Source organism: Heterocephalus glaber, unplaced genomic scaffold, assembly GCF_053883595.1.
Source record: "Heterocephalus glaber isolate CG9 unplaced genomic scaffold, H.glaber_assembly_v1.0 deba00001472, whole genome shotgun sequence".
Lineage (NCBI taxonomy): Eukaryota > Metazoa > Chordata > Mammalia > Rodentia > Bathyergidae > Heterocephalus > Heterocephalus glaber.
The window spans coordinates 90,030,102-90,056,008 of record NW_028258315.1 but is presented as its reverse complement, the minus strand read 5'-3'; the positions used below and the strand labels follow the sequence as shown (position 1 = coordinate 90,056,008).

The following is a 25,907-nucleotide window of genomic DNA, read 5'->3' as shown; positions in this document are numbered from 1 at the left end:
CGAGCCCCAGATGGGATCATGGATTTACCCAGGAGCCTTCAGTCTCAGTGCCCTGCTGTGAGCTGTATTGTGTTGGGGACATCAGAACTGCCCTGTGTGTATTGAGAAGGGGCTCTGTGGCTCAGAGGATCAGATATGTGGCTTGGCGCTTTGAAACCCACTCTGCCGCATGCTTACTGTGCCATCTTGGGCAAATGATTTCCTTATTTCTCCAAGCTGAATCTCCACTGGCCTGTATGTAAAACAGGAATGTAATAGTACCCCTCCCTTGGGGGTTCTAGGAGGATCAAGTAAAACAGTACGTAAAAAGCACAGAGAGCCAGGCATGGTGGCCATCCATGTATTCCCAGCCCTAGATCTGGGAGGTTGAAGAGGAAGATTGCAAGTTTGAGCCCAGCCTGACTGAGGGAAAACCTATCTCAAAAATAAAACATAAAAAGGAGGAGCTGAGGATATGGCTCAGTATGAAAGCCTTGTTTCAGTTCCCTGTACCAAACAACAACAACAAATAAACAACATAAACACCTCACACACACGCGGGGACACACACACACACACACACACACACCATGCCTGGCACACAGCTGTCTCTGCAAGTGTTGGCTAGCATTGGAGGACTCGACTCGGAGGCGATTTCTGAAACCCCTGTCTACACCTGACCAGTACAACATTCAGGTCTCTAGCGCTCTGATCCTGATGGATGTCACCGATAGGTGGCTGTTTGTCCCCCTTCACTACTGTCCATCTCCCCAGCTACAACCACTGGCCCTCAGGGGCTCTGGGGATGGCGGGGCAGGGGAGATTCATCACATGATGCCTGCTTTTCACTGGACTCCTCTGTGCCTATTTGGAAGAATCCAAACATTCACTGTAATTACACAGACAGGAAAAACACGAGTGCTGTTGTCACGGAGAGCGTTATCAGTATGATCCGACTACATTAAATGCTGGTGGAGGGAGAACTTATTTTACCGGGATCCTTGGCTGGCCTGAACATGGCAACTGTGTGATGAAGATAAGCGAATTTGAAGCCTCACGTGTGGTTCATCCTCCTGGGCGCTGTGCTCTGCTAATTGCTTTGGATGTGAAAACTCTTCCTGGGCAGCAGCATATGCTGCTCAAGTAGCCTAAAGCAAAGATAAAAAGCCATCCTTCTCTTCCTTTACCGAGGGCTAATAATAAAATGAAACGGTCACCATTTCCACTAAATTGTTTATTTTAATTTAGAACAATAATGAAAAGTGGCCACCATCTGGTCCACAGCTGTTGAGCTCTCCCAGGTCCCAATCATGAACCTTCTGTTCTGTAGCTGGGCGCTTGAGGACAGTCAGGGGCCGGGGGTCTGGGAAATTAGCCATATTCTGTCCATTTAAGACAACCTGGCCCTTGAAGGGCCAAATGAATTTTTTTTTGAGAAGTATTAGATTATGAAATTGGCATAGAAGATGTTGGAAATGTAAGGCTTTTGAGGGTTTGCTTGTTTTTAATTTTTAAACACTGCAGGTAATCCCCTCTTCCTCCCTCCCTCCCTGGTCTGGATGGCTTGCGGTATTTTAAATAATGTGCTTAGACATCCTAACAGCATGCATGTGTAAGGGGGTCTGAGGTGATCCGGGTTGAAAACACAGCGAGAAAGGACGGAGACAGAACTTAACAAAGGTACCTGGTGTTATTACCTTTGGCGGGGCACCCATCTGTGGAACCCTAGTTTCATTCAGATCATTTCTGCATGGAAAATCATTAGCACATGTATGGCATGGGCTGTAAATGTGTCCTGCAGCCAGCTCAGGGATACCCACCCTTGCTGTCCGAGTGACTCCTCAGTTTGTTTCCTCTCGTCTTTCCTGTTCTGCTATGAGGGGTGGAGCACAGTCTTTTTCAGTGACTGCAAAATGAAAACAGACTCACATTTGTTCTCCCAGCGCAGTTCTCTCATATGACTTCTTTCCTGCCCAGTACCGCTGTGCATATGGTAAGAGGGAAATGAAGGCCTAGATAAGGGAAGTGCCTTGCTCTGGCTCGGAGCTGGGAATGGGGGTAACGTGGAGCCTGCTGCGCTGAGGCCCCATGTTCTCGCTGTTCCACCCCTCCCAGGGACCTCCTGTCAGCATCCCACGGGGAAGCAGGCCTGTGAGCTAAAGCCGCTTGCCTTGGGGTCTCAGCTGAGAAATGGTATAAGGAGAACTAGCACTTAGTCTCCTGAGTCCGAGTTCAGTTTTTTTCCCCTTCAGAATTCATGGAATCTGCCACTGTGTAATGCTTTCAGAATCTCACAGCAGCTAAAACTCAGAGTAGAGAAAACTAATCTGTAGTGAGGAGGGGCTGCATCAGTCATTTTCTACATCGCTAGGACACGAGACCCACCACCCACAATTGAAGGGAGAAGAGGCGTAATTTGGCTCCTGGTTCAGAGAATGCAGTCCATGGTTAGCCAGCTCCAGGGCAGAGATGTGGTGGAAGGGTGTGGCAGAGGAAAGCTGTTCACTGCTCGGCAGCTCGCAAGCAGAGAGGGAGGAACTGGGGACCAGAATGCACCCTTCCAGGTCACCCGCAGTGACCAGTCTCCAACCTGGCCTCACCTCCTAACAGAGCATTCAGCCATGAACTCATCATGGATTCATCCACTGTACTGATGAGTGTAGCATCCCCATGATCCACTCACCCCAAAAGCCCCCTCTGAACACATGAGACTTTGGAAGACATTTTATATTTCACCATAGCAAGACAGATGTAGGGCAGTTATCCAGTTGCCCATGTTCACGTCTAGACACTACCTTTGGGATGCAGATGGCTAGGATTTGTCTTCAGCACGATCACAAAGTACTTTATGCCAGTTGCCAAAGCAATGGCTGCCAAGTCCATGCGACTGAGCCTGCTATGCACAAAGTGTCTTGTTCTGTGTGGCATAGGCCCACTGTGAACCATGCAGTGCAGTGACAGTGACTAAGAAGAGGAGGGTGCAGAGGTGAGATTTGAGGGGTCATTTCACCATGAGAGGCTGTGGAGAGGCATTGTTTTAGCAGTCAGGATCTCTGTGATGTTGCAGCGATCTCATGGGACCTATCACCTAAGGGACCCAAATCCAGCTCGCGGCAGTGAAGTAAAGGCAAGGCATCCCTGGAATGGGGGGCTCAAGCTGTCTTAGCCCTCCCTTGTGGGCTCTGCTCTCCTTGGTTACCATTTCGTTGAGGTGCGCCCTTCCCGTGCAGTGGCCGGATGGCTGCAGGCACCCAGGCTTCCTCCCCAACCTCTTAGCCGTCTCACCAGGAAGGGAGAATCTTCTCCCACCTTCCAGTCAAGGTCCATGGACTGGGTCTGTGCCTGTGATCTGAGGGTTGCAATTCACAAATTGGACAGGCCTGAGGAGAGGACCTACTTCTTGACGTGAGGGAGAGAGGGACAGGCTAGCCTCATCCTGCCCTCGTAGATTTTGGGGTGGTGAGAGAAGGAAAATCAGAAGAAGGGAATGGTGCTGCACAGGCAAAAGTCTACTTTGTTCGGGCTGTAGACTTTCCTCTCACTCGGCTTTAGTCATTGGCAGACTGGGGAGAAACAGCTGGCTTAACCCTTGTGTCTTTGGTCTGTGCTGGTCAATAGAACATTCCACAGTGATGGAGATGTTCTTCCATCTGCATTGTCTGGTGCAGCAGCCACTAGCCACATGTGCCAATGAGTGATTGAAATATGAGTAGTGCTTTTGGGGAATAATATTTTAATCTTAGATAATTATAACGAAATTTAAACATAAATGACCATAGTGGTGGCTCGTGACTACCATGCTGAACAGAGCGGCTCTTAGTGGAAGTCACATGAGGGGAAATAATTCCCGGCAAGGCAAGACCTGGTTTTTGGTAGAAGAGATGGGCTGAAGGCTAAATGGACCTCAGTGACCAGGATGTTGATTTGGTTCAGATTCTGCAGAAGGACCAAAGGGAATTGGGGCACAGGGGAGAGAAGACAGAGAAACAATGAGAATCCTACATCTGTTTTGGAATCCTGAAACTGGAGGAAATACTTTTCCACCTAGTATATGGATTAGATTTGTACTAGGAAGAAATGAAATCAGCTGACCTTGCTATAAAAGTGAGTTGAGGGAAACTTCTTGACATGCTGTTCCATCTGATTCTCAGCATACAACAGTAAAAACAACCATGGTCTGAAATGCCACATAACAAGTAGCTATATCTGGATTAAAAGAAAAATTAAATGGAGTTGCAGTGTTGTTAAAAAAAAATGCTGTCCTATGTAAATCTGTGGCTGAGCACGATGAAGCAGTTTATGGAAGTGGCATTAGATGAATGGAAGGAGCTTGTAAAGGCAGAGCCAGGCCAGAGTGCCATGGGCCTGGGCCAGTGGAAGACCAGACTCTGCAAGCCAGCGATGGATGCTTTATTATACCATGCTCTGTGCCCAGCTGAGGCTGGGCTTTCCTACCAGCACAGCCAGAAGGGATTCGGGGCTGCTCCTGAGGAAGCTCCTTCCCCACTCTGTCCTTGTATCTCTTCTAGATTTCTAGCCTGGGTCTCCCTTGCTGCAGTTAGCCTTCAACTTGTGATCTGTTCTTTGTCTTTGCTCTTTAGAGATACCTATTAAATAAATGCCTTTTGTGTGTAGCAGGTACGTAGTAGACCCAGAAGACAGAGTAATTCCCTGTCTCAGGAAGCCTCACAGTGTTGAGTGGGACAGTTTAATGAGACGGTTGCATGTGTGGAGGATCTGAGCATGGGGTGGCTGTATGGGGTCACAGGGGAAGCACTGTAGGACGTGAGTGTTCTGGGAAGACCTCCTACATATGGAGGGGTGATATTCACCCCGAGACCCCAGAAGTAGTAGGAGACAAGGTTGCAGGGAGCCAGGGGATGGTTTGAAAGTAGGTTCCCCATGGAAGAGGAGCATGTGCAGAGCTGTGAAGGTCAGGATTGGGAGAGCAGGGGTGAAAGAGGTGAGGAGTTCCCGGAGATAAAAGGAGAGGAAAGCAGGATTTCTTAGATAATTAAGTACTTTTTAATATATTCAGTTAATCTTTCTCTTAAACCGTAATCAAATCTAAGACATGAAAATAAAAAATATTGAATAAGTTCTTGTGTTTTGAATGTAGAAGGAAGAAACGACATTCTGGCTGTCTGTGTCTGAGTATCATGGGTCTTGCTGAAGCATGTGCTTGTCTGTTTATGGCTGGTGTTTCATGCGACAGGATGGATGCTAATGGATTTTCTGCCTTGTTGTTTCAGCACTTCAGGGAGCATCTGGACAAACTTTTTGCCAAAGGAATCGGAATGCTGGATATAGCTCTGAACGAGGCCTTCAACATTCTCAGCGATGTAAGCTCTTCTTTGATTTACCTTTCTTGTCCCCAGGAGAATAGATGGGATTTTCAGAAAAACTGTGGATTGGTATTATTGTCAGCCCTGGGGAGGTCTGAGAGCAAACAGACCCAGCACGCAGCAGCATCCATGCTAGGTGTTGAGCAGAAGCTGGGGGAGCAGGTAGAGGTCCCCAGTCTGCACTGCAGAGTCAGACAGCTCTGTGGGGCAGCCTGGGCAGGCTGCAAGAGAGCAAACGGGGCAGGTGGTGATCCCTTCACTCCTCACAGCAAGGCTGTATCTCCGGGTAGTGACACTTGACTCCCAAACTCGGGTTTTCATGCTCAGCTTCTTGGGCTCTCAAGCCAAGACTTCCTAGAGTCCTTTTTAAATCAAGAACATGTAATGAGAAGAGATCCCACTTGTTGATTCTTTGTGCTAATTCCTGTGCTACTGAGGATTTGTTCATAAAGTTTTTTCCTATCGCAGTGTCTTCAAGAGTTCTACCTAACTTATCTTCCAGCAAGTTTAGTGTTTCTGTTTTAATATTTAGATCTTTAATCCACTTCGATTTTAGTTTAGTGCATGGTGAAAGATAGGGGTCTAGTTTTAATCTTTGGCAAGTTGAAATCCAGTTTTTCCAACAGCATTTATTAAAGAGGCTATCTTTCCTCCAGTGAGGATGGTTGGCTCCTTTGTCAAAGATGAGGTAGCTCAGTATGTCTGGAGTTGTTTCTGTATCTTCTAGTCTATGCCACTGATCCTCAGGTCTGTTTCTTCACCAGTACCATGCTGCTTTTATCACAGTGGCTTTGTAGTATAGTTTCAAGTTGGGGATTTTGATACCAGCTGCCATGAATTTGATACCTCGTTGCCTAGAATTGCTTTTGCTATTCTAGGTCTCTTCTTCTTCCAAATGAATTTTAGGATTGTTTTATGTGAAATATACTGTTGGGATTTCAATTGAGATTGCATTGAATCTGTGTAACAGCTTTGGAAGTATGGCCATTTTCACTATGTTGATTCTTCCTACCCAGGAACAAGGGATGTCTTTCCATTTTCTGATATCCTGTTCAATCCCTCTTTTCAAAGTGCTATAGTTTTCAGAGAAGAGATCTTTGATTTCTTTTGTTATGCTGATTCCTAGGTATTTCAGTTTTGTGGATGCCATTGTGAAAGGAATTGATTGCCCCATTTCTCTCTCACTGAATCTGTTTTTTGTGTACAGAAAAACTATTGAGTTTTGAGTGTTGACCTTGTATCCAGCTACTTTACTCAATATGGTTATTAAATCTAGAAGACTTTTGGTGGAGTTCTTGGGGTCTTCTATATAGAGTATCATGTCATCTGCAAATAACGACAATTTGACTTCTTCATTTCATATCTTCCTTTTATGTCTTTCTCTTGTCTAATTGCTGTCACTAATGTTTCCAAAACTATATTGAACAGGAGTGGTGATAGTGGACATCCTTGTCTTGTTCCTGATTTTAGTGTGAAAGTTTTCAGTTTTTGACCATTTAGTATAATGTTGGCTGTTGGTTTTTCATAGATAGCCTTTATCAAATTGAGATAAAGACCCTCTATTCCAGTTTTCTGCAGGGTTTTTATCATGAATGATGTTGAATTTTATCAAATGCTTTTTCTGCATCTACTGAGATGATCATATGGTCTTTGTCCTTGACCCTGTTAATATAGTGTATTACATTTATTGATTTACCTATGTTGAACCATCCTTGCATCCCTGGGATAAATCCGACTTGGTCAGGGTTTATGATCTTGATGACCCTCTGTATTCTGTTTGCCAGTATCTTATTGATGATTTTTGCATCTGTGTTCATTAGGGAGATTGGACTGTAGTTCTCTTTTTTGGTTGGGTCTTTCTCTGGTTTTGGAATCAAATTAACACTTGCTTCCAGGAATGAATTTGAGAGTATTGCTTCCCTTTCAATTTCATTGAAAAGTTTAAAGAGTAGTGGCAATAGTTCTTCTCTAAATGCCTTGTAGAATTCAGCAGTGAAGTCATCAGGACCTAGGCTTTTCTTTGTTGGTAAATTTTTAATTACATTTTCAATTATCTACAATATATAAAGAACTCAAAAAAATCAGACCCCCAAAATATAAAGACCCAATTAAAAAATGGGCATCTGAAATGAACAGACATTTCTCAGGCAAAGGAGTAAAAGCAGCAAATAAACATATGAAAAAAACGCTCAGTGTCACTGGTCAGTTGAGAGATGCAGGTGAAAACAACACTGAGATTCCACCTCATCCCTGAAAGAATGGCTGCTATCATGAAATCAACCAATAACAAATGCTGGTGGGGGTGTGGGGAAAGAGGAACCCTGCTCCATTGTTAGTGGGAGTGCAGACTGGTGCAACCACTGTGGAAATCAGTATGGAGATACCTCAAAGAACTAGGACTGGAAGTCCCATTTGACCCAGCTATTCCCCTGCTGGGTATCTTCCCAAAAGAATTAAAAGAATCATACCACAGTGATATATGCACACCCATGTTTATAGCGGTACAGTTTGTAATAGGTAAAACTTGGAAACAGCCCAAGTGCCCATCAACTGGAGACTGGATAAAGAAGATGTGGTTTTTCTATAAAATGGAGTACTACTCAGCCATAAAGAATGAGAAACTAGAGACATTTATAGCTAAGTGGATGCACATTGAACCCATACTCTCAAGTGAAATAAATAGGACACACATGTGTAAATACTGAAGTTTCTCTAGTGTGAGAAACTGAAAGTGTAAATAAGGATCAAAATGTATAATTGATATTGTGAAATAGGAAGAAAAGGTCTAAAGGAGCAGGGGACATGGGAGGCGAAGGAAAGAAGGGAAAAGAAAAAATATGAGAAAATGAAAAAATGGAAACAAAGTCTTTGTAAATAGGGAAGGGAGGAGGGAGTGAAGGGAGGGCAGAGAATGGGGGAAAAATAAGAACCAAGATACATCGTGTACAGGTACAAGATCGCAATGATTAATGTAAATGTACTGTATGCCTAAAATGTATCAATAAACTTAATGGAAAAAAATTTTAAAAATCCATAAAAGTCCAGAAAAAGAAGAACATGTAATGGCACAAAGACGACTGTTTGGATCTCATTCCTGAGCTAGTGTTTGCCTGCAGAGGAAAAGGAGGAAATTAGGAAGGAAGATGCCAAGTCGGCTTCCTCCATGTAACCCAGTCTGCTGCTCCCGACAGGTCGCTCTGAGGGGCTCTGGCCATGGGTGATTAGCACTTAGGGAAGAGGCTGTGCTTTGCACTGAACACTTCTGTTAGCGGCCAGGAAAGAGGGCCAGACTGCTCCTTAAATTGCAGTGTGAACCCAGGGCGGCTACCTGCCTTTCCAGCACCTGGAGCTCCGAACCTCATAGACTTTTCCCCCGTGGTAATATTGAAAGGACTTACTGAATTGGAAAATACGCTTTTTTTTTTTTTTTTTTTTTGGTTTTAGGTATTGGACCAGGTCTTCCACTGTGAGCTACATCTGCAGCCCTTTGTGTATTTATTCTGAAACAAGGTTTCACTAAGTTGCTAAATTGCCCCAGGTGGACTTGAAACTATGATCCTCCCACCTCACCCTCCTTGAGTGCTGGCGTTAGAGGGGCATTAGAGGTGCGCACCACCACACCCAGCTTTTCTCTACTGTTAATCTCCCAAGCCAGGGGAGCGTACTTGGTGGTGGAGAGTCCCTTTTGGACCTCTGTCTCTGTCTTGTAGTAAATCTTGGTTTCCCGCTTTCTGGCCTCAATTCTGGAGGAGTGAGCATTGGAAGATTGTTGTCCTGCTGCAGGTTGAGGCCGATCTCTGGAGTTCGGCTGGTTGAGCCGAGACGCTGACCATCCACAGTTTGCTTCGGGACCTTGAGAGCATAAATCTCAGTTTCACTTTTATTTTCCTTGTCTGTAGAATGGGAAGAACAATAGACCACTACAGATCCCAGAAACTGTGAAACCCAGTGCATAATGCAGGGCCCCTCGCTCACAAGCCATTGAGAGTTTTCGAAGAGGGACAGTAGAATGTTGCAAGTGTGGAGCTACTTGGAGTGGGCCCTGGACAGCTGTGCACATTTGTCACTGTGAAGCTAATCCTGGGAGACCCTTTCTTGATGCACTGAAAATTGGGTGATGAAAGGATCGGTGCCTGCTCCTTTCAGCAATATTGGGGTGGGGTGGGTGCCATCCCTGGAACCTCTGGGATGACACTGGGCAGCCTGGACTGGTTGGATCTTGGCACAGCTCCACTCCAAGGCTTTGGCTTTCCTCCTGCACACATCTTCAGAAACATCTGCTTCCCTAACTGTCCCCTCTGCTTTTCCTTTCCCTGGGACTTCTCCTCTGCCCCTTCCCTCCGTTCATCAGTTTTGCTTTAGATGCCGCCCCCCCCCCCCGCCACGAGTGACATGCCGAGGTGAGTGTTGGTCTGCCCAGCTCTCCAGAGCAGGCTTGGCGGGGAGGCACTTCTTCCTCAAAGAAACTCACAGTGCGCCTGCATATGTATTAAGTACAGTAGTGAATAAATCTTTTAAAAATACCCTATACCAGTGCTTAAGATTACTGGGCTAGAAATACTTTTTGTCATGTCATCAACTTGGTGCTAGCATCCTGGAAAAGTCGCAGCCCATCAAACACATTTTTGGTGATAATGTCCTTTTCTCCTCCAAGATGTATGTTCACACTCCCGCAAAGATTACTGAGGCGCAGAGAAGCCACCAACATGGGGCGCTCTTCTTGAATCCTGTAAAGAAAGTATTTTTGAACGGGGAAACCTCTCCACATACCTCTCTGCCCTCGCTTCACCTTGTAAGACCGAGGGCCTTACCAAACGCTCCGAGGAGCTGACTGCAGCGAAGAACACCCGGGAAGGAACACACCGGACAAGTTGGAAAATAAAACAGACCTTTATTAGTCTGGCCAGACGGCACTCCCAAAGCAAAATAGCTTAGAGAGGCAACTGGCTCAGAGTCCGAGGCTGTTCTTATAGGGGGTTGAGGGGGAAGTTAACATATAGAATTGAAGAAAAGGGGACAAAGGTTAGTGGTCGACTGTCATGTATTGATGGTCAGCAGACATTTGCAGCTTGTTCTATAGATTGTGGTGTCCAGAACATCAGTTCCGGGCAAACAAGGAGTTGAGTAGTTTACTTTGGGACTTTAGGTCTGTTACAGATTTTATCTAGTGTCCCAAAACCAACAAGCATCTTTATCCATTAACTCACATTTAATCACAGTGGGGCTGGAGAAAAGGAACAAAGGTTATGTACTCCCACAGCCTGTGAAAGCTTGTGTGGGTCTGACCCATTGGAAACCCAGGTGGGCTGAGCACAAATCCCGGACAGCAAGAAACAGAAGCACCAATAAAAAGTATAAAACGTCCCTGCTTGAGATCAGGTGGCAGTTGGTCCCACATGCCTCTGAGTGCACATGTATCTTATAAAGAGAAGCATTTCCACCCCATCTCTTGTGATTGACTTTTGAAAAAGCAAAGTTCTTTCACAAACCCAGAGATGCTAACCTCCTGTGAAAATGAAGCTTTATCTGTTTTCCACTTTTTCGATGTGACCTTTAAGTGATAGAATTCTCTTCTTGTGTATCATGTCTGCCTCCATAAGCCCATATCAAATAAAAAAGCTATTTCTCAAACACATACCTGTGAATGCACACACACACTGTGGCTAGAATTTAGAATGGTTCAGAGGTTATTGTAATTAAATAGAGTCAATTCCGTCTTAACAATGACTGCATTTCACATTTGGTATTTGCTTAGATGACTTAAAGGCTTGGGGTTATTGATACGGATGGCTCTGAAAGGACAATTCAAATAAACTTCTAAGCCCCTTCCAGCCATTGATCTTCATGGATTCATTAAATTCTATAAGAACACAGAGCCAGTTTGCTACAGTAGTTAGCATCTAGCTTGTCATGTGACAGCTGCAATTATCTTTTTTGGTGATGAATGTGATCTTTGCAGTGATTACCTTTTAAAAATTTTTCTTAGCCAATTAAATAAAATTCGGTGACATTTCAAAGACTGTTAATCACAACCAAATGCTCTAAATGTCAGGATACATTGAAATTTTTGCTGCTAACTGATGAATCACTGAGCTAATTGTAGTTCATCATGGGGCCCTTGTCATTGTTATTATTATGGAAAACACTTTCATCACTCTCGCTATTCAATAAAAAAAAAGTTTTAGACAAATATGAAGAGAAGAGATATTACCCATCAAAGCATTTAAATTTAATTGCATTCTTCAAAATTCTCCCGCTACAGATTGCAGCAGAGAATACCCTAGACCCAGCCAGAGAAGAACGTAATGTTCTTAAGTAAATAGCTCCTGGCAGCTCTTTCTTCCAGCCTGCATTATTCAGATATCTTCATTTCTCTCTCTTTCTTTTCTTTTGTTTGGCAAATTTTTCCAGGATGTTTTCAAATGAGTTGCATAAACAACAGCCCAAGGGCATCCTAACTTTCATTCTCTGAAGCATCTGGGACCTGAATTACAGATCACTTTTATTCAGTGGCTTGCTGTGGGCTTATTCCACACTCTAAAGGCTGTCTGTTGCCCAAACACTTCCAGAACAACTTGAGAACAGGCTTTTTCTTGCTGCAGTAAGGAATGGAATGCACTACCTAGAGAGTCTTAGTGCCATTACAGAGTGGAAAGGACAAAGTTGGGGTATTTATTGAGCTTTTGAATGTGGTTCAAGGTTGGTCTTTCAATGTGGAAGAGAGAGAGGAGGCTGGATTAGGATCCATGAAGACCTTTAGTGCTGCAGTTGAGGCTTAGTGGACACAGCAGGGGAAGATTTTGGGGTTAGGGGCTCTAAGAATCTTTGGATGTAGACTGCCTCTTTTACTGTCTGTTAAGGAGCTGAGAGAATTTTCAGGGTGTTTCTAGAATAAGGAATACAGTTATTTGCAACTTTTATCTCTCTGGGAAAGAATTTTCTGCAGTAGTAACAGTGGTGGTGACAATAGAATGGCAGCCATGTGTGGACGGCTCTGTGAGCTGATGGCTGTGGTTTTCTACCTGGTGAAATAGCATCGTAGGCCCGTGTACTAGCGGGGCATGTGCCTGGGACACAAACTTTGAGGAATACTCACTCTCAGGGTCATAGCCCTGGTGGCTTCCCCAGGACCCTGGAAACCAGGAAAAGATGGAGGGAGAAAGGTCCCAAGAGAAGCAAATGAACACTTGTGAAGTATTAATTCCAGTGTATCACCATCTTACTGTATTTTTTATTGCTCTTAACAAAATGGCCGAGCCTGGATCACCCTATAAAGAAAAGAGCTGTATTTAGCTCACAGTTTTGGAGGTTAAAAGTCCAAGATCAAGCAGCCCCGTTAGGTTGGCCTCTCCTAAGGTTGATAATGACATCATGGCAGGAGTATGTGCAAGAGCGAGCAAGAGCACTTACCTTGAAACAGCCAGAGAGAGACTAGAGGTCATGCCCCCTCTTAGGATTCGTTGTCTGGAGTACTGCTTTAGTCTTTTCTGAGGGTGGCACCCTCAGTGACCTAAGAACCTCCCACCTGGCACCACCTCTTAAGGGTTCACCACCTCCCAACAGAGCCACAAGAAATAACAAGCCTCCAACACAGGAAACCTTGGGGACATACTCAAATGTTACCCAAAACGGAGCAATCACCACCTGCTCGAGGACCTTCATGGCCTTACTAAGAGCTATAGAATGAGTTGAGTAGAGGCTAGACCTTTTTGCTGGTATTTAGATCCCAGCTGGGTCAAATAGTGGCTGTGTGACCTTGGGCAGATTAGCAAAGCTCTCTCTGCGTCAGCCTCCCCACCTAGACAATGGGATGAGGGTTGTACCTACCTCAGAGTCTAGTAAGGATGAAGTGAGTTCCTGCTTGTAGCTCAGCATACCATGAACATTTAACCTGAGTTGTAACAACTGTGTAAGGATTTCTTTCCCATCTTATAAATGGAGGAATTAATGTTCAGGATGGAGAACTAACCCAGACACAGCCATGGTGCTAGGAAAGGAAATATTGAGTGCTTTCCACAATATGATACCCCATGTATGTTGTGAGTTGGCTTTTCTCTGTCTTCAAATGGCCATATATGGTGATTCCATATGTCCATCCGCCTTTCCATCTTCCCCTCCGTCCATCCATCCATCCATCCATCCATCCATCCAGTTATCTATATCAAGCTCTACATCAGACTTCTAAGTACATGACTACTGGGCAGTAACAACGTGAATGCTTTAGTTAGGTATGGTGTTGCACACCTGTAACCCCAGTACTCGGGAGGCTGAGGCAGGAGATTGCCTTGAGTTCAAGGCCAGCCTGATCTACATAGAGAGACCCTGTCTCTAAAAACAAAAACAAAAACAATAACAAAAAGGAAAACGCTTCATTGCTATATTGGTTCTCTGGCTCACAAGGGGCCACCCAGCAAATCTAAGAGTACCCTGCATCCTTCCTTAATGACACTGCCAGAGACTGAACCTGTCAAGTATGCCCCCACTCACTGGCACCACGCTTAAGTGTTTGACCTCTCAGAAAAGCCTTTCCCGTATCCTCACCACTGTCAGGGATTATTCAGATGCTGTGTTCTCAGCGAGGTCTTCCCTGACTACTTTTTTTCTAAAATTACTCTCCCCATTTGCGATCTGCTTTCTTCGCCTTCTCTTTTTCCCCTTAACATCATCATCAAACATACAACATTGTTTGCCTGTTTACCTTGCTTTTGCATGTCTCTCCCCCCCAAAAAATAAGACAAAGCTACAAGGAGGAAGGGCGTGAATGTGTTTCATTCTCAGCACTGCGTGCTCACTCGCTTAGCAAATAATTTTAGAATACGTGAATAAACATTGCAGATTACAATGGAGGGAGTATTCACTACTGAATGCTGAAGACTTTGTATATACTTCCTCTGCCTCCACACTCATCTAATTGGAGGGTTTTTATTTTTTATTTTATTTTTTGCTGCCAGGGATCGAACTCGGGATCCTGCGCTTGTGAGACAGGTGGTGGAACCACTGAGCTAAATCCCTGGCCCTGAATTGGAGCGTTTTTAAAGGACACTTTACTACTTCAGCTGCATCATTAATAGCATTCATTAAGGGAGTTTTTCATCTCAGTTCCAAGGGAAAGACACACTTCTCTGGCAGCTAGATTTGGTCAGTCTAGATACTACTCTTAAAGGCTGGAATCTTTTAAAACATGATATAAAGTTGCAAGTTGAAGAAGTTTAGAGATTTGCACACCAGCAAGTACAGTTTTGGAATTTCAGCATGCCACTCCTACTAATAATAAACTAAGACAAAAACCACATCCAGATAATGTGCATTTAAAATACACACCTAAAAAGGGAGTTTAAGTGTCTAATGTGAATTTCATATTCTGGAATTTATTCTCTTTTTGTTCAAAGCTTCACTGATTTTATTGATTTTACCATATATTCTTTACTCATCAGCCCTGCACAGGGCAGCACCCCTTAGAGGTTGAGACAGCTATTTCCTCTCGGCTACCTCGCTGCCCATATCCTGGGCCTTAAAAGGTTCCTGTGGCAATTCTTTTGGCCTTGTTTGTGGAAATGTGGTCCACACATGAAGATAACTTGCTCCGGTTTCCGTTTATTTCTTGTTTGCCAGAGCAGGTATGGCAGCGCATGCAGAAATCTTATCCTGTGGGGTGGTGCACTGTGACCTGCTGCTTTGAGAGGCTTCCCAAGCCTGGTACCCAGTGCCCCTGCCATCTTGAGGGCATCCACAGGGACCTCTCTGATGTGCTTTGTCTTGAATTTTTGATTTCTGCAGTTCAACCATACGGGACAAGGGAGCATCTGCAGTCAGGCCCTCATGCTCATAACTGATGGGGCAGTGGACACCTACGATGCCATCTTTGCAAAACACAATTGGCCCGACCGAAAGGTAAGTTGGTACTGGCACCATGCACAGAGTGGAGACTTCGTTGTGACCTCCGATTGTCTGCAGCTAAGTATCCTATGTAGACTTAATCTCATAATGACCTATGGTTTCTCAGCCTTGTGTTTTTTGGTTGACCAAAATCAAAAATTATGGCTTTCCTTGTTTTTGAAATGATTTTTTTTTTTTTATAGAGGAGGAGAGAAGAAATCCATAAAGACTTGTTAAACATGTTCAGTGAAAAGCTTTATGGTGAAGTATACTTTGTCCATATCGGACAGCACTTCTCTTGTTTATATTTTCCTTGGAGCCTAGCTGCATGGTGGGGCTGGAATCTGCAGAATGGTGAAGTCAGCTGTGGGGCCCTTGCAGCACTTTTCTTTATGAACCGTGTGCCTGTAATTCCTCCCTGGACCCCATTCCCACACAGAGCCTTTTCTCCATCTCTCTGTGCTATTTCTAGCCTTGTCAAAGTTTTTGTCTTTGTCTGTTCCACGTGCCAGTGATGTTATCCTGACTGTAGCTACGCGAGACTGTTCATCCAAGCCTGCCCAGCTTTGCCTAGTTTGTATATTTAATTTCTAGAAATCGAACTAACCATACAAGCCTGTCAAAAAGAGACAGGAAGCAAATGAGAACTCTGCCCTCAGCCATTTCCAGGAGGTACATACGCTGTCTGTGGTAACACAAGGTGGGATACGTCACTCCCTATTCCCTTAGTCATTCTCGATCAGTCTGATAACACAGGATCTCACCCCACCAAGCGAGTCTGATGATTAAAGCTGCATGCATTTGTTCACCACGGTCCACAAATGGATGCCAGCTTCCTCCACTGGTGTTTAGCCTGAAGCTGGAGGGAAAAGGTCTGTCCCAGTCTTACCAAGAGTAAGCGAGTATCTGACATAACACCTACCCAAATGATGTGCAGGAGTAAACATGTCTTACCATAAGCACTGAGTGAGGAACTCAACCCTCGAATAAGATGGAGTTCACTCTTGGACAAGGTGATTTTAGGTGCCAGTAGTCTTTTGGGTGATGGTTTCCAGGGACAGGTACAGGTCAGAGTTAATTCTTGGTAAGCCGATGTGAGGTGAGGGGATGCTGGCCATTCTTGCACCTCTACAGCACACACCATGCTGCCAGGCATGTGGCTTGTTCTAGGGCACAGCTTTGAGGAGTAGCCTAGTGACTGAGGGTCCCGGTGAGAGGGCCTCAGCAATAGAGAACACAAGTGGGGCTGGAGATATTTTGTACCCTAAATAGAATGCTCAGAAGTGCCACGACATCTCACTGCAGTGAAGGGTCTTTTGCATTACTTATGACTACTTGAAAATACAAGAAAGCGAAGGAGCTTTTTCATAAGCAGCTCCATTGACAACAGCTGTGTTATTGCATGCGCCTCTTGGTCTGCTTTACGTGAACTGTCTCATATGGCGATACTCAATGGCCAGTAGTTGCCCAGGAATCTTTGTATTAAACTGTCCTTATGTGTAGGTGAAGCATAGAATGAGGAATGAAAAGTCCAGAATCTTCAGGCAAAGCACAAATCTCAACATACTTTTCTAGATGAATGATATCAATTTTAGGTCAGGGGTATTCTTGGATTAATTTGAGCCAGTGTCTTGGAAATAAAGCAATTTCATAACTTATAAAGTGTTACCAGGCAGAAGCAGCTTTTCTTTCTGTAGCGAGAGGTTCTTTTTTATTATTAGAAATGAATGATGTCCTCCCTTTCTGTCTGGCCTATCCTGGAGAGTTCTACGACATTCTCACACATTCTGTTCTTTATGAACTTCCCAATGAGGGTACAGGTGATAAATTTGTACAAAAGCCTAATGTGATTTAGCGCTGTGGTAAGTAAGGTTAAGATGGTATGAAATGCCTAAGTAGTCATTGTTCTCCATTATTTTAAACATGAGCTATTTAGTAAAGGCTTGCGTCTGGCTTGCTGCCATTGGCAATCTTCAAGATTGTAAAAATAGGAAATAGGTTCAGGAGAGAGAAAAGTGGCCCCAAGATTGGAGTGTAATTCTCATGAAAGAGTGGCTCTCCAACTGGAGTGAGCCTGGGCGCACCTGGAGGGCTTATTCCCACTCAGCGTGCTGGTCCCTACTCCGGAGCTTCTGACTCAGGAGGTGTGGGTGCGCCTGTGCATCTGCATCCCTAACAAGTTCCTGGGATAGGCAGACACTGTTGGTGAGGAGATGGCACTCCCAGAGCTACTGCTAAGAAATAACTCAAGGGATTGGGTTTGGTTCTGCATGGCTTGGCACTCTTGGATTCCAGTTCACCTTTGTAAGAACCTGTTCTCTTTGGCCAAATTCAGTGCAGGGGTGTGCGTTTCTTGGCCCATACTCTGTTTGGAAAACAGTCAGTTACTGATTACATTTATAAAACTGGATGATTTAAAATTTTAGTTTTTCTCCTAATAAAGTATAGATGACACTTTTAGGCTGTCTCTCTTGCTTTCTCATTGCTGGGACAAAATACCTGACGTAAGTTAAAGGAGGAAAGGTTGTCTCTAGAGGTTCCAGTCCATAGTCCGCTGGCTCCAAGGTAGTGCAGCATAGCAGAGGCTCATGGCAGAGGAGAAACAGTCCATGGTATGACAAGTAGGAATCAGGAAGTAGCCAGCCTTCCTTTCCCCTTTTATTCCATTCAAACTATAAGCCTGTTAGTTGGTGCCACCCACATCCAGGGTGGTTCTTCCCATTATCCACACCCACGACTATGCTAAACCAATCAGTGGACTAATCCACTTAGCACATGCCCATAATCTAGTGTCACGCACCCATGATCTAGTCACTCCCAAAAGCCCCACCTATAAATGCATGAGGCTTTAGGGAGACATCTAAGTATAGTCTATAACAGAGGCCAGCACTTTCTGGAGCAATGAGTGACTTGAGCTGTCCCCTTAGACAGGTGATGATCATTTTATGTGGCCCTGGTCCTCACCACTTCCCATCATTCCCTCTCGGCTCACATCACTCATACACTTTACCCGCCTGGGGATGTGGAGGCCCTGACCCTGCTCTATACTAATAGGCACTTGCTATTTCCTAGGCAGGACTTCCATTTCCCAGAAATGGGATTTGTTCCCTTCTCTTAGATCTGCCTGGAGCCTCTCCTTTTCTCCTCCATCTAGGGGCATGATATCCTGGCCTGAGCCTGAAACTCCCTAGGTATTTTCTGAACGGAGGTAGAGCTCTGTTTCCAGTACTGTCACTTGACCTGTCTGTCATCTTTATTGTTTGGGGAGTCTATGAGGACAGCTTCCAGACTCTGGACAGTGCCATCACCTTGTGCCATACCCCAGCCCTGCTGAGAAGTGTGGCATAGAGAGCCTGGAGTGGCTTTGTGACTCCTGGCCCCTAGGGTGTATGTCCTTTGTAACTGCTTCACTTCAAGTGTGAGCAGGACCAGTGATTTGCTTCTGAACAATAGAATATTGTAGAAGGGAAGGGCTTTTAGTCCCAAGCCAGTTGATTTTTTGAGCTAGTCGAAAGAGATTTTGTCAGTCCCGGGTGGGCTCTATTTGGTTAAAAGCCCTTGAAGGAGGGGCTGGGCTCTCCCTGAGGGCAGGGAGACTCTCGCTGCTGGTGTGATACAGTGCAGGCAGCCTGTAGGACCTGAGGGTGGCCGACAGCCAACAGCCAGAAAAAAGCTCATCCCTCAGTCTTACAGCCACAAGGAGTGAATTCCTACAGTAATCTACAGAAGCCTGGGAGAGGACTCCTCCCAGTCCGACCTCTAGATTAAACACAGTCCAGCCGGCACCTTGATGGCAGCCTTGTAAGGCCACAAGCACGTGGTCCAGATAGACTGAGCCTAGACTCCTGAGCCAGGGAAGCTGAGACAATGAATGTGTACTTGGATAATTTGTTATGCAGCAATAGAAAACTAATCCGAGGTGCAAGGAAAAGGAAAAAAGGAAAGGAAGTTACTTGTCATGCAATGCTGTAAAACATTCTCCACTCTATTGACTTACAATAACAATTTATTATTTCTTGTGACTCCTCAGGCTAACTGGGGGGCGGGTCTTCTCCCGATGGTGTCCCTAACAAAGCTGGGAAGTTGGCGGGAGCCGCCTCACGGCTCTCTCCATGAAGGTGCCTCATTCTCCAGAGCCGTGCTGTGTCCATCCCCATTCTAGGACCCTGCATGTCCTTGCAGTGTTATCTGAGTTCCAAGAAAGGGAAAGGGGAAAGAAGTGAGACAGACCAGGAGAGCACTTGAGAGTGGCATTGTTAGGAGATATTTAGTACCTCACCAAGGCCTTGCCCAAGGCAACTCCTTCCCTAAGGCCCTGTAGACCAAGCTGAAGCAAGGGATGCATAATTGGTGACTTCACTGTGAGTCTGTGAAGGCAGCACCATGGCTGCCTCTGCAGTGGGTCCCTGGCCAGCATTCAATTTCTGAGAGCAGGAATGAGGAGCTATTTATTCATTAATGGGCTGCCATTTACTTTTGCTTAATATCCATTGGTTAGTGGCTTAACAGTGATTCTTACACATTTGGAATAAAATATGAGCTCCTCCACATGAAAAACACTTGTTCCTGGATTAGCTAAAGAACTAGAGCTGCATATATTGAAATTAGAAAGTGGCTCTGCCTGCCATCGTATAGTTCCTCTTCTAACTTAAGAAGAAACTGATAGAGTTATTCCTCATTACCCATAACCTCCAGATAAAGACCAGATAGAGATGCACTGGCGGGACAGTTAAAGGAATGGTTACTTAGTCATGTGATTGAAGGGGTGATTGACAAACTATGGTCCAGGGCCCAAGTGTGGCCCATTGCCTACTTCTGCAGCCCATGAGCTGTGAATGATTCGTATATTAACAAATGGCACAAAAAGACTGTTTCATAATGCAAGAAAATCACATAAAATTCACATTGCAGTATTCATAAATAGCGTTGTTTGAACATAGTCACTCCTATTTGTTCCCATATTTTCTGTGGCTGAGGGCAGGGCTGAGTAGCAATGATAGACTGCCTGGCCCACAAGCCATGAAATATGTGCTGCTTGGCCCTTTAAGGGCCACTTGCCAGCCTGAAGGGAATCAGAAGAGAATTCAGAGCACCTTGTGTATTGTTGAAAGTCATTCAGATAACCTCAGAGTTTCGTGTTCTGGCCGAGTTCAACAGATGATGGCAGTAGCTGTTTCTGCCTCCCTGTCCATCTTTTCTATGCGAATAAACATACTAGCCACAGATTGAATGGCAGGAGAATGGGTGGTGAATAGTTTCTTACTGTGGGATCTCTTCCTGAAATGTTTAGCGACCCTTGCTGCTTTCCCCTAATGAGTCATTCTCTGTCCTTTCTCCCACCTCCTTGAGTCTGCATCAGTGCCATTGCTAGGGGGGCAGACAGAGCTCAGTGATGGAGTTGTTCAGGATCAGAGTGAGCTACAGGCTGTGAGCCTTGAGCTAGCACCCAGGACCTGGAGTAGAGGATCCTCTTAAATATTATAACACTTCCGCTTGAGCTTGGTTTTGGTAGTAGCACGATTGTATGGCAGAATGTCACCACTTTCAGGTTACTGGAGTAATAGGGAACACCAGATCCCTTCTTTGCACAGATGTGGGGAACCAGAGATTCCCTGACTTAATGTGGGATGCTGTAACAAAAAACCCATAGACGAGGTGGCTTATTGCAAACAGAAATTCACTTCTCATAGTGCGGGAGGCTGGAGGTCTGAGATCAGCAGGCTGACACACACGTAGGGCTCTGCTGAGGGCCCACTTGCACTCTGCACTGTTGGTTCTTGTATACCCACTTGATGGAGAGAATGGGAAGCAGTCTTTCTCGTGGACTCTTAGAAGAGGACTCATTTCATTCAGGAAACTTCATCTTTGTGACCTTATGTAATCCTAATCATTTTCTAAAGTCCTTAACTCTGAGTACTATCAGACTGTAGGCTGGAACTTCAACATACAGATTTTAGGGAGATACAAACCATCCGTAACACTCCTGAATGCAAATGAAATGGAATCTCTGTCATTTGTTACTCTGGGGCAGCACCAAACTATCTATCAGGTAATAAACTTTATTTTGCTCTATGTTACTTTTTTAGTGGGGAAATTTGGGCTGTCATTGTGAAGTAACAGATTACTGGCTCACTTGTTTCAGGGTAGGGGGCATAGGGACACACTGGCAGGCTCAGCATCTGTAGTGAGCCATCTGCATTTCCCAGACATCGCTGTGAAGCCTGTCCTCCACACGGCTCTGTGATGAGCAACAGAGGCAGTACTAGGGTGTTCCATTTACTCTCCATTCTGTGAAGCCTCGATCTCTTTCAATAAGATAATGTTTCAGCTGATCTTTGTACCCTGAATTTATAAAATAGAACTAGCAGTAGCTAATTTTTGTTGAATGCTCAGTGTCAGGCACTGTTCTGAATGCTTCATGTGTGTTGTCAGAGAAATCACATGAGATGGGAAGTATTACTTCTCCCTTTTCCAGAGGAGGAAACTGAGGCACCGAGAAGCTGTTTGATTCAGAGTTCCACAGTGAACGCTTGATGGGACTGATCAGATTGACCCCTGGAGTCAAATGCTGAGCCTGTGGCCTTAAGCAGGACTCAGAACTCTTGACAGTGAAGTAAAAGAAAATGACTGAAGGTGCTGGTGTCCCTGTTGTCCACATTGTCAGGAGGACACCAAGTCCATCTCCTTGGCCTTTCTGCCCCCAAGTGCGGGAGCTCTGCAGAATGTCAGGGATTCTGTGATCTCAGAGCCCAACAGGTCAGGAGGAGGGCAAATCGCACAGCCTCAGGATGAGGTTGCCTCCGTGGGATTGTATGATTTTCCTCTTCCAAAAAGTCAGGGGAATGTCAAAGGTGAATGCTGCTGGAGTCCTGTGTGCTTCACTGATATCTCAAGAGCAACAGCAAGGCTGGTAGCTTTGAGCTCCTTAGAGAAGGGGCCAGGGCTCAGTGTTCTAGGCGGATCCTTGGTGGTCGGGTGCGGACTGCAAGGAGGGGACAAGAGCAGATCTTGGTTCCAGAATAAAGAGAATCCTTTGATCAGAGAGCACTTTGGGGGGCGTGGCTTTGGAGCGGTTTTGTAAAACTCATTGGGAATCATTGAACTTTCGGCTGGTGCCTCATAGATCTCCTCAGCACTAGGCAGACCTCCTAGAGAGGGCTGAGCTTGATGGGAAGATGCCGCCTGAGGCAGCCGTCAGAGCTGAAAAGGCTGCGGGGCGGGGCAAGTCTAGCTCAGCTGCAGGGCCTCTGAGGTGGTTTTGCAAAGCCTAGGAATCCTGTGCCATCCCTGGGAGCTGAGGAGCAGAGCTTCTGAGCTGAGTCAGGGATTATCCTATTAAGATCCTAATCCTTCAATGATCTTAAGCAATTTAGGATCTGTCTCCCCCAACTACATTGTTTTCTGACTTTCAAATGCTCTCACAAAGCTTTTTCTTTGGCTTCCTTTGAGCAAGTTGAAAGGAGAAGGGATTTGCCAAAGACCTTAGGCTACTTGGGAGGGAGTTAAGATGGTACTGCATGTGCGTGTGCGTGGCGTGTATGTGTGAATATGTGCGTAGGTAGGGATATCTTACACCCCCCCCCACACACATACATACATGCATACATACATAGTCCCAAATTAATACGGAGGCTGGAGAGTGTCAGGGCTGTGGCAGACACAATAGGGAGCATGGTGCTCAGGGGGCTACTTTTTCAGGCAAAAGGACTTCTTGGGGAGCCCCTGTGTCTCAGGCCATTGTCACAAGCGCAGGAGTGTGGAGCTGACAGGACACTTCTGAAGAGACCACAGAGCTCAGCAAGAGCTCACAAGTGACGAGCAAGAGAAAGGGGCAGTTAGAAATCATTATAAACCGTCTGCGGGGATGAGCAGGGTCTCAGGCAGTGCGAGCCTCTGAGAGGGGCACAGAGAGTGAAGGGCCCTGGGGAGGGCGTCCCAGCAGGGGAGGAGGAGACGTTGGGTGTGAACAGCCAGGTGAAGAGCAGGAAGCTGGGGCCCAGGGAGCAGAGGGACTGTGGCGGGCAAACTGGCAAGACCAAGAGCGGCAGAAGATGTCTTCTGGGTGTCAGTGGGCAAACTGGAGAGCTGGATTGTGATCCAAGGGTAGTGGGGGCCATGGCAGGTGGGTGAACAGAAGAGAGGCGGGAACTGTGCGGGGAACCGGGCCAGGAGACAAGGACTGTGCTGCCTATGCAGCTCTGGTCGGTGGTCTCAGCCGGGTAGATGGAGCGAGCAGCACACGCACTTCTGCGGCCCGTCCAGTCCAGGGCGCCGCCCTTCCTGCTGTCCTGTGCTGGGGCTTGCTGGATGGGTCCCACGTTTTGGTGTCTTCTTCCCTCCCTTCCGCTCACTTTCTTTCTCCCTGACTGAAGTCACATTTGGCTCTGGAAGTTTTGCGTGAGTTTGCACCGTTGCTTTATTTTTTCCAAGGGTGATAAATCCTAAAGCTGTCTTAGGAAAATAGCAAGAACATTCATTTCTTGTGGTCAGTCAACGGTATGACAGGAAAAGGCATTCTCAGTCACCGTGGTGAGAGCGAATGCGGGCCTGCCGTGCAGCTGAAGGGAGAGTCGAAACGGTTCATTGTCTGCGGGTTTATTTTTAATTACCTCTGCTGGTATCAGACATCTTGTGATTTCAGCAAGAAGAACATGACAGGACGTGTTAGGAACGAGGCCACCGATGCATGGCTGCTGCCAGCCATTGAAAAATCACTCAGAGTCAGAGACTTGAGACAGCCGCCTGGCACCCTACCCGAGGCTGCAGCTGCTGCTCCTCTTCCTGGGCTCTGTGTGGAGGTCCTGGTCTCCACTCAGGTGCTGCTGTCTTCAGAAAATACCTGGTGGGCAGTGCAAATTCCCACCAGATGACCCCACCAAGTAGGCATTTTTCAGGGAGGCCGTCCCCCCTTCTTTGCTGGTGGAAGGGTCAATCCTCCACGTGAGCGGGGTACGGTGGTACACAGTTATAATCCTAGAACTCTGGGAAGCGGAGGTGGCGGAGGCGGATTGTGTGTGTGTGTGTGTGTGTGTGCGTGTGTGTGTCACAAATTCAAACCTTGCTTGAGCAACATAATGATTTAGGGGGAGAGGGGAGGGAAGAGGGGAGGAGAAGAGAAAACAGAGGCCCACGGGGACCCTACCCGAAAGGACTCCACCCCAAAGTGCAAACAGCCCACACGACTTTCTGCAAGTTCACACCTAAACTGACTGTGCGGCAGTCAGAGAGCACGTGACGCCTGTCCGGAATCTCTCTCTGCATGCTCTCCCCATGCTGTAGAAAGCTGGGAAGGTGTTATTTCTCACATGACAGTTTTCTTCAGCATCTTTTTCACCTTCTCTCCCACTGCCCCTCCCTACTTCTGGGGATTGAATCCAAGGCCTCATGCCTATGAAGGAAGTGCTCTATAACTGAGACCCTTCAATGTGCGCATCGTTATTATTGATGATTTTAATTGTAGGCAATACTTGAATATAATATTGATATATGTATAAAGTTTTTGTTGATAATACTTCTAGAATGCATGCAAAGGCATTAAAATATTGTTTGAAAAGCAAACATATGAAGAATAAAGTGCAAGCATGTAATACAAATTTTGTTAGAATTCTGGAAGAGTACAGGAGGAATTTTTGGAGACAGCATTCAGAGATACAGTGTAAGAATACGGGCTTTCCTGAATTGATGATATCTGCAAATTTAGGAACTTTGGCCTTTGTGCAGCTTTCTAGGAATCATGGGCTTACTAGAAAAAAAATGGAAAAATATATATCATACAGACAATTCTATTTATTGCTGTTGCAGTGGCCAGGGATATAAAAAATTATTGTTCTTTTTGTTGTTCAATAGAGGAAGCTTATATCTCAGGAACCATGATAAACCAAATATACCACTGTTGCTACAAATAAAATAAAATAAAGCCTTTAGGTTGAATCAGAAAGAAAAAAACAGCCGAGATTAATTTTTTCTCTCTTACACATAAATGTGAACACACACATGTACACAAAATAATTTTGGAAAGCATCATCTACTTTCATTCCTTCTGAGGTCAAACCTCATTTATCCATTTTCTTGTTAGGATTTATTGTATTCATCATGAATTATTTCCCTCCTGTGGCTAATATGATACAAGCTAATCACAAGTGACAGGCACATGGTATTCTGTACACACTAGGGCATAGGAATGAAGCATAGCCAAAGAATCTGTTAGAAACAAAGGAAGTTTTTTGGCTACTTGCCTCTGATTATAATTGAACAAAGTGTCTTAAGATAATTCTTCCCATTCAAGCTATGCTGCAATAAATTATTTTCTGTGGAGTGTGGTGATGCATGCCTATAATCCCACCAGTCTGGGAGGCAGAGGCAGGATGATGGCGATAAGAAGACAACCTTGGTCATTTAGCAACTTACAAGATTTTTCTCAAAATAAAAAAGGGAGAGATTGGGCATTTAGCTCAGTGCAAAGTCCTGGGTTCAGTCCTCAGTGCTGCAAGAAAACAAAACAAAAATAAGAACAGAAGAATGAATGAATGAATGTATTTACTTGCTTTCTAAGTTACTATGTGTGAAACTTTTTACTGGAAGGATTAAAAATTAAGAAAAAAATGTGAAAGTTGAAAAAAGAGCTAAACAATAAAATGAAAAAATCGGGGCTGGGGATTTAGCTCAGTCAAGGACTGGAGTTCGATCCCCGGTACCAAAAAAACAAAA

General features: G+C 45.3%; 1 protein-coding gene across 17 annotated transcripts in view; it reads left to right on the top strand.

The window, feature by feature from the left end:
• Positions 1-25,907, top strand: part of Cacna2d3 (calcium voltage-gated channel auxiliary subunit alpha2delta 3) — a 1,090,211-nt gene that overhangs the window by 683,431 nt on the left and 380,873 nt on the right. For all 17 annotated transcript variants that reach the window (XM_087181525.1, XM_087181521.1, XM_087181526.1 and 14 more), the window contains 2 exons: positions 5,232-5,321; positions 15,102-15,215. In XM_087181525.1, coding sequence (XP_087037651.1) covers positions 5,232-5,321; positions 15,102-15,215 — 204 coding nt within the window. The remainder of the gene's footprint in view (positions 1-5,231; positions 5,322-15,101; positions 15,216-25,907) is intronic.